The sequence below is a fragment of the Bos indicus genome, chromosome 25 (genome assembly GCF_029378745.1).
Source record: "Bos indicus isolate NIAB-ARS_2022 breed Sahiwal x Tharparkar chromosome 25, NIAB-ARS_B.indTharparkar_mat_pri_1.0, whole genome shotgun sequence".
NCBI classification, from domain to species: Eukaryota; Metazoa; Chordata; class Mammalia; order Artiodactyla; family Bovidae; genus Bos; species Bos indicus.
Window position 1 is genome coordinate 3098255 of NC_091784.1, and position 13055 is coordinate 3111309.

Consider the following 13055-nt stretch of genomic DNA (forward strand, 5'->3'; position numbering starts at 1 on the left):
GCGTCTTGTCATCTGGGAGGCTCCAGCAGTCGCACACGCTGATGGCGCCTCCTCCCAGGGTCAGGAGCAGCGGCAGCAGGCCCTAAGGCTGGGTGAGTGAGCTTGCTGTCTGATTTCAGACGGGATTGGCCAGAGTAACGCAGGCGGAGGGGACTCTAGGTCTTTGTCCAACAGTGTCTGTTGCTCTTGACCTTTTACCACTTTGAAAGCCTGTGGAGATTGCAAGGGCTCACTTACCTTTGATAGGAGTGAGACCCGGGGGGACTTGCACTCTACTCAGTCTTTCGTGGCTCACAGTGTGTTGAAAGAGAAAGTAAAGGAGACACTCTGCCTGAAGCAGATCCCCAGCATGCACGGCATCCTTCCTGTAGCCGTGATGTGCCTGCTGGGGAGAACAGCGCCTCCTGCAACTGCAGGGGTAACCGCCCCGGGATAGACGAGGCAGAGCCTGGAGATTCCCCTGCCACAGCCTGAGAGCAGGCAGGTCGGTCCGCGAGGGGACTCCTGGGCTCTGGCAGCCTTTTTGCCCTCTGGAGGTTCAGCTTGACCAACTTAGTCCCTGCTCCCAAGAGAGGCTGAACTCAGAGCAGCCCGCCCACCCTCCCTCCCTGGGTGCAGGGCAGGGCTGGGCACTGGAGCCAGACGGCCAGGGTGCCTTTCCTCCAGCAGGGGTGCAGCTGGAGGGGCTTCAGGGCTGCTGCCGGGCCAGCCTGCGTTCTTCCTCCGCTGCCCCCTGCCCGCCCTTGGTGTCCTCTTGCAGCCTGGGGACAGGAATGGCGCACTGGCCCTCAGGAAGCTGCGCTTCAGGCTGGGTGACCTTGAGCCAGTTGCTTAACCTCTCTGGGCTGGGTTTGCTTGCAGAGTGCAGGCATTGGGCTCAGCAGGCTCTCCAGTTCTGCCACGGCCTGTGCTCCTCATCCCAGGAATTCACCTGTTCCTGCTGAGAGAGCAGCCTCGTCTCCTGCCCTGAGGCCTTCGCTGTGCTGGGGAGGAGGAGCGGAGCCATGAGGTCTGAGAGTATTCCTGGGGAATGAGGAACGTGTGTGGGCAGAGAGAACACGGGCTTGAAGCCGTGATCCTCAGCATCTGTCGTGTTCAGAATCGTCGGTCACTAGCTCCCTGGCTGGGCAGAGAACTCAGAGTGTCCCTCACACAGGAGACAGAAACTCGGGGAGTGGGCAGATAAGGGGCAAAACCTGTGAAGCCAGAAGAGGCACCGTGGCCAAGCCTTTCACGGGGGCTGTTGTTCTCTGGGAGACTGCGCTCCTGCGCTGGAGAGGCACCGTGGCCAGTCCAGGGCTGGTGGGACCTCTGCTCAGAGTTGGCTGGGCTGGAGTCTGCAGGCCGTTGGCGAGGCTGGCCATGGGTGCCGGCCTTCCCTGAGGAGGGGTCGGAGCAAGGCAGGGAGGGAGGGGCCCTGGCTGAGGCCCTTTGCTTTCCCTGGAAGTAAGGTTGGTTTTCCGCTTCAGCTGCCTGTTACACGTTGTTCTAGTTGGAAGGGCTTGGGTAGCCACGGAGGGGGCTCAGTCAGAAAGTTTCGAGCAGCTTCGGTTGCTGGTTTCTTCCCTCTTGGCCTTGTCCTCCCTGCGTCGCAGTGTCAGGCACCTTCCTCCGTGGGCGATGCAGGGCCTTGGGGAACAGAAACCAGATGGAACATCTTGACCACAGGCCACCCCCGGCGCCATTGCTCAGGGTGGGCAAGGCCTTGGGCCACCCCGTCCCTGGCGGCCTGTAGCTTCCATTAAGAGTTGCCGTACTCCATGGGGAGGAAGCAGTTCTGTGGGATCCGTCGCTCGCATCAGCCTTTAGTCCGCTTTGAGAAAGGGAGAAGAGGAGCGAAACAGCACACTGCGGTGTCTGAGGGGAGAGGGGACCACAGAGAGAGTCAGAATGAGCCAGACAGGGTTTCTCCCCCGGAACTGCTCACTTCACGTGTGCCGGGAGCCTTCTTTTGAGGAGCCTTTCCGTGACTTGGCGCCGCACAGCCTGAGGTGCGAGGCTGGCGCAGGCTGTGAGGGTGGAAGCGCTGCCCGCATCTCCAGCGGCTCCCTTCACGGAGCCCACGGGGATCTTCTGAGGACAGGCGTCCAGAAGGGGCAGTTGGCTAAGAGGCCTGTGTTTCTGTGCTGTTGGTGAGAACCCCTGGGGGCCTGTCCTGGAGCCAGGCCAGGGGATCCCTCCAGACCCAGCTCCGCAGGTCTGTGGGGGGCCTGGCTGGGGGCGGGGCAGCTGTCTCTGGCTACAGGTACCTTCAATTTTCATTAATTTAAAAAAAATTGCTACTGGGCTGCTAAGATTAGTTTAAAAGAATGACTTTTGCTGTCTTCCTTAACCATGCGATGTTTAGATTTTGGCCTTAGTTATGCCAAAAATGGAGAACTACTTAAATACATTCGGAAAATTGGTTCATTCGATGAGACGTGCACCCGCTTTTACACGGCCGAGATGGTGTCCGCCCTGGAGTACTTGCACGGCAAGGGCATCGTCCACAGGTACCAAGCTGGGGGCTGCCGGCTGCTCCCCAGACCTGGGCTCAGCTCTGGTCTCCTTCCTGGAGGGTGGGCTGCCTCCCTGTGAGAACTGAGAACCTGGCACCGAGAGACCGTGGGCCTGAAGTACCAGGTGAAACCGGTCAGGTGTCTTTTTCGCCAGGCTAATGATTCTCTTCACCATCTTGGCTGCCGCTTTTATTTTGTCAGATTCTGTATGTACTTACTTCTGGTCTCATTTTCCAGTAGTCAAATTGAAAGTATTCATTTGAGCTTTTTTTTTCCCTTATAAATTTTTTTTTTGGTGGTAGTGGTAGTAGAATACACATAACATAAAAATTTATCATTTAATCATCTTTCCCCTCCCTGTTTTATTGAGAAGTAGTTGACATCCCTAAGTTTAAGGTATGCGTTGTGATGGTTTGATTCACATTTATTGTGTAATGATACCACAGAAGGTTTAAAGGCTCTTTATAAACATGAGAGATTATACTTCAGTTAAAAGCTTATTAAAATGATAGATGCAGTTATGAAATGATTGATTCAAATGTCCTCACTGGATCAGTTGATACTGTTCAGTGCTAACTTTAGACTTGTGTTCTTGGTTGTTCATCTATACAGATTATAGGTATTAACCAGTTCATTTTGTTTTTAGCTAAATTTGGAGTATGTAACGTTACTGTTTCAAATATTTCATCTCAAGTGTGAAAATCTGCTTTCACAGGGACCTGAAACCAGAAAATATTTTGTTAAATGAAGACATGCACATCCAGATCACAGATTTTGGAACAGCGAAAGTATTATCCCCAGAGAGTAAACAAGGTGTGTGTTTCGTTTCCTGCAGACCCCGCTCCGTGCTTCAGACCAAACCCTCTTAGAAACCGGTGGAGTGCGGTGCCTTGTGCTCGTCCTCAGTGACAGTTGTTTGTAGTTCCTTTGTTGTTGTAAAGAAGATGCTTGAGTGTTCCTCAGGGAAGCCCCTGCCTCCGGGCAGCTCTAGCAGAGGGCCTGGTCGGTGAGTGCCTGGTTTAGTGGGGGCCAGGAGGAGGCTTCCCCAGCATCCATGGTTGGTCCTCCTGGCCTTGAGTGGTGCTGGGTCCCCAGGCGCTTTCTGTACCTTGTCTCAGGGCCTCGGATGCCTGCCGTGGCTCACCCTCCCTAGTCATCTTCCTGGAAGTTTCTGGGGTGTCTCGTTTGTTCTCATTTCCCATGCAGGGGTGTGGGCTCAGTGCGATCAGCTCCCAGTTCTTCCTTTTGGCACTGTGGGTTCTCCAGGGCGGGGGGAAACACATTCACGATGCCCACTGTCTGCCTGTCTCCTGTGTGCAAATGCCAGGGGTGGTGGCCCCAGCACGCCGATCACACGTTCTGTAAGGTCACAGGGTGAGTGGGGGCTGGCTTTCCCCGCTGGTCCAGTGCACGTTCGTCATTGCAGACCCTCCTAACCACTGCCCCTCGCTGGTGTTTCCTAGCTGGATTATGTGCCGTGACAGTTGCTGACAGCCTACCTGGGGTAGAGGAGAGCCTGGGTGTCTTAGCTAGCCAGGGGCCTCTCGGCCAGGGTGGGGTGCAGGCATCTTTCAGCCCTTCAGGTGTTTGTTGACTGGAAATGATAAACTTTGAGGTTTATAGAATGGCAGTTTAACTCGGAAAACTGTTCAGGTGTTGGGGTAGAGAGAACATGAAGTTCTGTGTAGTGAGGTTGCAGGAAGCTCAGGCCCCATGTGTGTGAAGTAATAAATGACCCTGAAAATGAACCTTGGGTGTGGGGCCAGATGTGACAGAACTGCCCTGACCTGAGAAGCTGCTGCAGGGACCCCCACATAGGGCCTGTGCTTCTGCTGGGCTCATGGGTACCCGGGAGACAAGGACCTTGATGGGGGTGGGGACAGACGTACTGGGGTGGGTAGAGGGTTTGCTGGTGGAAGGAAGATTCAGACAGGAGCCTCCACTTTGCTGCAGCTGCTCTTTTCGTCTGTAGCTTCTTGGCATCTCTTTTTTTTCCCTTGTGTCTGTTGAAGAAACCAGGTCGTTGTCTTGCAGAGCTTCCCGGAGTTTGTCGATGGCACCTCTGTGGAGTCCTGTAGCGTTCTCCTTTCCCCTCTGTACATCTTGGAAGTCAGGAGTTGGATGTGGCTGCATGATGACGTTCAGGTTCAGTCCTTTCACACCAGCGGCTGGTGTGCGTAGCGTGTTCTTCATTTGGGAGCGTGTAACATCCAGTCATCTCTCCCTCTGTGATGTCAGCAGCCCTTTATAGCTGCAGTGGCCTAGATCTATCTGTTCATTAGAGAATGCAGAGTGATCGTAGCCCAGTTCTTTCATTCTGGAGCTGGAATTCTTTAAAGAGAAACTTCTCCTTTGCCACTATTTGGTTAACTAGTGATGTTGATTGTAAAGGAAAAACTGGATAAATGCTCGCTTCTTTCCCCTTTATTTACAGCTTTTGAAAAGTGTGAATTGGTTCACTGTCCTGATGACCAGTTCATCAAAAACATTATTAACTCCACCTCACACCGTACACAGAAGTTAACTTGGATAGATCAGAGATCTGAATATAGGAGCTAAAACAATTACACTCTTGGAAGAAGGCATTGGAATAAACCTCTATGACCTTGGGTGAGGTAGTGGTCTTTAGATACAATACCAAAAGCATAAGCAACAGAACAAGCTTTAAACCTTTGGTGCTTTGACACATTAAGAGAGTGAAAAAGACAACCCGTGGGACTGAAGAGGAAAAAAAATTTCAGCTCCTGTATCTGATAAGGGACTTGTACTCAGAGTATATGAAGAATTCATAACAACAACAAAGAATTTTTAATGGGGCTGAATAGACGTTTTCTCCAAAGATAAACACCAAAGAAGATAAACAAACGGCTGATAAACACATGAAAAGATGCTCAATATCACTCATTAGAGAAATGCAAATCAAAACTGCAATGAGTTATCGCCTCACACCAGTCAGAATGACCTTCATCAGGAAGTCTACAAACAGTAAATGCAGGAGAGGGTGTGGAGGAAAGGGAGCGCACTTGCACTGTTGCTGGGAATGTAAACGGACAGCCACTATGGAGGACGGTATGGAGACTCCTTTAAAAACTAGGAATAACATCCCCATATGACCCAGCAGTGCCACTCCTAGGCATGTACCCTGAGGAAACCAGAATTGAAGAGAGACTTGTATCCCGTTGTTCATTGCAGCACTGTTTACAATAGCTGGAACATGGCAGCAACCTAGATGCCCATCGACAGATGAATGGGTAAGGAAGTTGTGGTACATACACACGATGGAATATTACTCGGCCATAAAAAGGAATGCATTTGAGTCCGTTCTGATGAGGTGGATGAACCTAGAGCCTATTTTACAGAGTGAAGTAAGTCAGAGAGAGAGAGATAAATATTGTATTCAAACACATACATACGGGATCTAGAAAAATGGGACTGAAGAATTTATTTACAGGGCATCAGTGGAGAAACAGACGTAGAGAATAGACTTATGGGCTTGGGGAGAGGGGAGGAGAGGGTGAGATGCATGGAAAGAAGTAATACGGAAACTTGATTACCATATGTAAGATAGCCAACGGGAATTTGCTGTATGACTCAGGAAACTCAAAGAGGGGCTCTGTATCAACCTAGAAGGGTGGGATGGGGTGGGAGATGGGAGGGAGGTTCAAAAGGGAGGGGATATATGTATACCTGTGGCTGATTCACGTTGAGGTTTGGCAGAAAACAACAAAATTCTGTAAAGCAATTATCTTTCAATTAAAAAATAAATTTAAAAGGATTTAGAAAAGAAAATACATGGAAGAAAAGAAATAAGAGCAGAAATTGGTGAAATTGAAAAGAAAAAAAACAAAAGCAGTATAGAAATTTAACAGAGCCAAAGTCCAGAGGGAGGAGGCTAAGTGGTCTGGGGATGCCGGATGTGAGGGCTGTGGGTCTGAGGGGGAGAATGCCGCTCAGTGTTACCAGGTCTTTGTAGAGACACCCAATCCCATGGGGTCTTTTTGACACTCATTTTGCCCCAGTACAAACAGAGTTGGGAGGCAGGTATTATTTCAACAGCATTTGAAACTTAGAAACGTTGGCGCAGTCTTACGTCGTGCCTGTCACTTTCCTGTGCTTCCATTATCTCTTTCTGCCACTCAGCACCCTTAAGACCTTCTCCCGCCAGGCTTCAGCAACATGTGAACCGTGAACTTCCTGATGTTCAAGCTGGTTTTAGAAAAGGCAGAGGAACCAGAGATCAAATTGCCAACATCCGCTGGACCATGGAAAAAGCAAGAGAGTTCCAGAAAAACATCTATTTCTGCTTTCTTGACTATGCCAAAGCCTTTGACTGTGTGGATCACAATAAACTGTGGAAAATTCTGAAAGAGATGGGAATACCAGACCACCTGACCTGCCTCTTGAGAAACCTGTATGCAGGTCAGGAAGCAACAGTTAGAACTGGACATGGAACAACAGACTGGTTCCAAATAGGAAAAGGAGTTTGTCAAGGCTGTATATTGTCACCCTGCTTATTTAGCTTCTATGCAGAGTACATCATGAGAAACGCTGGACTGGAAGAAACACAAGCTGGAATCAAGATTGCCGGGAGAAATATCAGTAACCTCAGACATGCAGATGACACCACCCTTATGGCAGAAAGTGAAGAGGAACTCAAAAGCCTCTTGATGAAAGTGGAGAGTGAAAAAGTTGGCTTAAAGCTCAACATTCAGAAAACGAAGATCATGGCATCCGGTCCCATCACTTCATGGGAAATAGATGGGGAAACAAGAAACAGTGTCAGACTTTATTTTTTGGGGTTCCAAAATCAGTGCAGATGGTGACTGCAGCCATGAAATTAAAAGACGCTTACTCTTTGGAAGGAAAGTTATGACCAACCTAGATAGCACATTCAAAAGCAGAGACATTACTCTGCCAACAAAGGTCCATCTAGTCAAGGCTATGGTTTTTCCTGTGGTCATGTATGGATGTGAGAGTTGGACTGTGAAGAAGGCTGAGCGCCGAAGAATTGATGCTTTTGAACTGTGGTGTTGGAGAAGACTCTTGAGAGTCCCTTGGACTGGAAGGAGATCCAACCAGTCCATTCTGAAGGAGATCAACCCTGGGATTTCTTTGGAAGGAATGATGCTAAAGCTGAAACTCCAGTACTTTGGCCACCTCATGCGAAGAGTTGACTCTTTGGAAAAGACCCTGATGCTGGGAGGGATTGGGGGCAGGAGGAGAAGGGGACGACAGGGGATGAGATGGCTGGATGGCATCACTGACTAAATGGACATGAGTCTGGGTGAACTCCGGGAGTTGGTGATGGACAGGGAGGCCTGGCGTGCTGTGATTCATGGGGTCACAGAGTCGTACACGACTGAGCGCCTGAACTGAACTGAGCTGAAGACCTTCTCTGTTTCTCGCCACCATTGCCTTTGCTGGCTCGCAGCAGTATACAGTAGGGACTGCACACCATGGAGATCTTACTCAGGACGCAGTACCTGTACGTCTGGGCTTGGGCTTAATACAAGGTCTCCAGGAGAACCATCTCTGGAAGACAGGGCTCCCTGTTCTTGCTTCAGTTTAGTATGTTGAAATTTGCAAATGCCATGCACACTTGTAAGAATGTCAGTTACAATTTAGTCTATAGGAAATGACCATTTGATCAATAAATTTTTGCTTTTAATTAAAAAAGTGAAAAAGACAACCCATGGAGTTGAAGAGGAAAAAAAAAAAATTTCAGCTTCTGTATCTGTACCCACAATATATAAAGAACTTATAACAAAAAAAAATTTTTTTAAGGGGTCTGAATAGATATTTTCTCCAAAGAACAGTAACAAGTGGCTGATAAACACATGAAAAGATGCTCAAGATCTTAGGGAAATGCAACTCAAACCCACAGTGAGACACCACTCCACACCCACTAAGATGACTGTGGTCGAAAAGACCATAAGAAGCATTAGCAAGGATGGGGAGAAATTGAAGCCCTCCTATTCTGCAGGTGGGGTTGTCAAATGCTGCAGCCACTTTGGAAAAGTCTGGCAGTTCCTTACAAGGTTCAGCATAGTTATGTTGTAATTGACAGTTCAGCTTCTAGTTAATATATCCAAGAGAACGGAAAAACATTTATATAAAAGGTTGTACACAGTTGTTCATAGCAGCTTTATTTGTAATAACCAAGGAGTGGAAACAGCTCAGGTGTCCATCAACGGATGAACTGATAGATGAAGCGTGGCTCTCTGTACAGTGGAGTGTCATTCAGCCTTGGAAGGGATGAAGTTCTCATACAGGCTGCAGCCTTGGTGAACTGTGAAAACTGCTTGAGTGACAGCCGGCTGGGATCAGGGCAGGGCTTGTGTTGCGTGGATAGGTCAGTTTGGGAGTCCTGCTGTCTTAACACTATTGTCTTCTGACCTTTCACTGTGGAATGTCTTTCTGTGTATAGCTTTTGTAATTTCTATTTTTTTTTTGTAGGTTTTGGTATTATAAGCTTTGTGCTTCTTTTGTTAAATTTATTCCTAAGTATTTTTTATTTTATTTTTGAGGTTGTTGTAAATGTAGTTGTTTTCTTAATTTTCAGATTTTTCATTGAGGGTGTTTAGGAATAGAGTTGACCTTTTTGGTGTACTGATCTTACGTCCTGCGGCCTGGATGGACTTGTGTATTACTTGTGATAGTTTTTGAGCAACTTCCTGGGGACGTTTTATGTACAAAATGGCGTCATCTGTCATTAGAGATAGTTTTACTTCTTCCTTTGCAGCCAGGATGCCTTTTGCCTCACGTTCTTTCCTGCTTTTTCTGGTTTGACCCTCCTGTTGACTAGCGAGAGCAGGCATCCTTGTCTTGTTACTGATCTTCGGGGGAGAGCTTTCAGTCTTTCACCGCTAATGTTCACCACTGAGTGTGATGTTCCTTGTGGGTTTTTCATGGTGTCTTTATCAGGTTGTGGATGTTCCCTTCTGTCCTAGTTTGTTTTGTAGTTCATCATGAGGAGTATAGAATTTCGTTAGAGGCTTTTTCTGCATTTCTTGATCAGGTTGGTCACGTGGGTCTTGTGCTCTTCATTTCTTTGTGGCTGTGCTGGGTCTTTGTTGCTATGCCTGGGCTTTGTCTAGTTATGGCAGGCGGGGCTACTCTGCTTGGCGGTGCACGAGCTGCTCATTGTATTGGCTTCTCGTTGCAGAGCAGGGGCTCTAGGCGTGTGGGCCTCAGTAGTTGGGGCGCACGGGCCTCAGTAGTTGGGGTGCACGGGCTTGGTTGGTTGCCCCACATGTGAGATCGTCCTGGACCAGGGGTCGAACCTGCATCCCCTGCGTTGGCAGGTGGATTCTTAACCACTGGACCACCAGGGACATCCTTGTTCTTTATTCTGATGATGTGATGTCATAAATTGATCAGTTTTTAACATGCTGAACCACCCTTGCATTCACAAGATAACTCCCATTTGGTCATGGTGCACACTCCTCTTTATGTGTTGCTGGATTCAGTTTGCTTGTCTTCTGTCCAAGGGCTAATAAGCACATTTTGTGGAGTGTTTGCTGTGCCTCACATGTGGGTTCACGGGTAAGTCAGCGGCAGTCTGTGCTTTCAGCTTTGGAGAGAGAGTGGGTGTCTTCTGACCTCAGCAGCACCTCGGGGTCTGACTTGCAGATCTGTGGTGGCCAGAGTGGTTCCCAGCCCAGGGTACTGGGCGGGTGTTTTGAATCACTTGGAGGGTGGGGATAAGAACCCAGTGTAAACCCTCCTCCTTTGGCCTGACCCTGTGGCCCCTGTTGAGTGGGGCCGTGGCCTGGAGGAGGCAGCTCAGGTCCACAGTGGTTCTGGGCCTGGTCTCCAGGGCCTGGGGGAGTTTGCCTTTGGCTCATCTCGGAGCTTCCAGGGGAGGTAACTGGATTACCTGTGTGGTTTGCTCCTGTGCTCTCGGGCTCTTACCTGAGTTGCACATAGAAACCTGCTGTTTGTGAAGCTGGAGAGGAGAACAGTCCTTGTTGTCACTAACCTTTCAGTGAAGTGGAGCATTTTTTTCAGTTTGAAGGTGGGAGCAGACGTCTGTCAGTAGAAACCACAGATGTGTGCGTGTCCTGTCCCGGTGAGCACGGTTCCTGGTCTGTTGTTTGTGCTCACCCCCAGATCTTGTTAGTGCATTAAAAAAAAGACACCAGATACTGGTACCTCATGCGTTTATTACTTTAATTTTAGTATTTTGATACTTTCATTATGTATATAGTCTTAGGTATTTTACTTTATGTCTTTAGAACATCATTCTGAGGACAGGAGTTCTTTTCCATACTGTGGAGGAGTGATTCATCTCTAGACTAATGAAAGAGCTCCTTCCTGGGGGTGTGACTCAGTACACCCCCAGGGTCTTGGAGTCCCTTTAAGAAGGTGGGGCTCCTGGGAAGAGGAAGCAGCAAGGGTCGCAGGAGACAAGCAGACGTAGGCCCAGAAAACTTACAGCAGTGGCAGCAGCAGCAGCCCGGCCCAGTGCCATCGTGATTTGCTCTTTAAAGCCCTGCTGTGCAGTGGGGGGGGTGTGTGCGCGAGTCCTGTCCACTGTTTTATGCAAAATGTAGCTATTGCAAAGCATCAATGCCTCTGCATATTTTGTGATAGCCTGAATTATTTAATTATGTGTAATGCATATCTTTCATATAAAATATATTTCTAGAGCTTTTTAATAGTAGCATTAAAAAAATATATAAATTCTAGAAGAAATGCACACTTCTTGCACAGAGCAGAAACGCTGCCCGGGCACAGCGTCTTGCGCGGCCAGCCCCTGACGGGTTGGGCGTTTGTCCTGCTGTCCGTGCCGACTTCATCCTGGAGGCTCGGGTGCCAGAAGGGGGACTGCGGGTCAGAGGGCACACCTGCCTCTTCTCTGTGGCTTTCAATGTTTGTTGGAAAGTTGCTCCCTAGAGTGACATCATCTCACATCCCCACCGGTGACACTGCACGGCCTTCCTCCTCACGCCCCAGTCAGCGCTGTGCATTTCCCTCTTGTCGCTGGTTTGATGGCTGTCCTGTGTTGAACGCGTCTGTGATTCATTGTGAGATTGAAGTTTTCACTGGGCTTCAGCTCCTACTGTGTTTTCTTCCTCTTGTAATCATCCCCGAGCTCTTGGTGTATCCGGGTCCTGGCAGGTGCAGGAAAGTCCCTGACCTCGGGGACCAGTCACAGGTCGCGAGGCCCTAAGAAGCTGGGTCCCCCAGCAGGACTGAGCACCCCTCGGCCCCAGGAGGGCGCTGGGTGGGGGTGTGCGGGGCCTCTGTCATGGGCGCGCCTGGAGGGGTGGCTGTGGCCTGGAGGGTGGGCCAGGAGGAAGAATCCCCAGCTCTGTCTCCCCTGGGGAGGCCCTGGTGGCTGCAGGGCCTGGAGACCAAACCTGGGAACAAATGGGGAAGAGGCAGCAGGGCGGCCTTGTCTGTGTTCCTCAGCCTTTGGAGGTCGTTAGACGCAGTCAGGAGGTCTCCCCCATGGGAAGCCCTGCTGGGTGCCCACCTCAGGGATGGCAGGTGGGGAGCGGAGGGCCGCTGTGGTCAGCGGGCAGCAGACCATTGCATGTAGAAGTGGTGTGGCCACGGGCCCTGGGCATTTTTGCCTTTCCATTCTGGTGTTAGGTTATTTGTACCTGTGTGCGGTGAAGACTCCAGCTGTGGGCAGACATAGCACAGTCTGGCAGGTTTACCGTAGGCAGCCGCACCCCATCAGGCTGTTTGAGGCGGGCCCGAGCCGAGGCGCCCAGGACAGAGCCTTCAGCCTGTGCGGGAGGCATAGCGTGGCCCCCCGACTGGAGCTCTGGGTGGAGCGGATGGTGGGTGGGCTTCGAGAAGGAGAGACGAGAAGGTGCTCTGAGCTGTCCTGCCTCCCCAGCTCTAGGGCAGTCCGCACCGGCCTGGCTGCCCTGCGGCGTGTGTGGCCGGAGCTCGTGTCTGAGAGAGCGCTGCTACAGCCCCTGGGCCTGTGGGCTTGGAGAGGTCCTGCTGAGGGGCTGTCTGGCGCCCCGCCAGTGTGCTTAGGTGCACCCCTGGCTTCTGCCCACTTGGTGATGGCAGCCGCTTCCCACCCCTCTGTCTGGGAGCCAGTTGTCCACAGCTGAGGCAGGGGGCCAGCAGGCAGGCCCCTCGCCTGGGGCCTGTCCCTGTTCTTAGCGTTGTCTGACTTCAGGTGAGCCTGCAGAGCCAGGCCCCTCTCAGGGGTTGGTGTGTCACGTTGCACCTGGCGCACTTCCCAGGTCGGCTCAGATGAACAGAGAGACCAGTAGTTTCTAGCCCAGGTTATTAAAGATGGTGAAGGAAAAGTCAGCTTGACCGCAGAGGGTCAGGCCAGGTGAAAGGGCCTGTGTCTGGAGCCTGCGGTGTTGAGCCAGGCGAGGTGTTCTGTGTTGCCCTGTGGGGAGCCGTCAGAAGGACGGGTGCCGTGGGTGTCCCTGGGGACCCACCGGTGGGGTGACAGTACTTGACGGCGGGATGCTCACGGGAATCCCCGGCCCCGTGTCCTCTGGCTGTGGGTAAGGACAAGAGTGGCTGCTCCGTCCCCATCACAGGGATGCCTCGGGGGGCGGGGGCGGGGGGCAC

At 50.8% G+C, this 13055-nt stretch overlaps 1 protein-coding gene across 3 annotated transcripts in view; it reads left to right on the plus strand.

Moving 5' to 3' along the window:
• The window catches only part of PDPK1 (3-phosphoinositide dependent protein kinase 1), a 65599-nt gene that overhangs the window by 31292 nt on the left and 21252 nt on the right, over nt 1-13055 (plus strand). For all 3 annotated transcript variants that reach the window (XM_070779488.1, XM_070779487.1, XM_070779489.1), the window contains exons 5-6: nt 2348-2492; nt 3214-3311. In XM_070779488.1, the coding sequence (XP_070635589.1) occupies nt 2348-2492; nt 3214-3311 (243 nt within the window). The remainder of the gene's footprint in view (nt 1-2347; nt 2493-3213; nt 3312-13055) is intronic.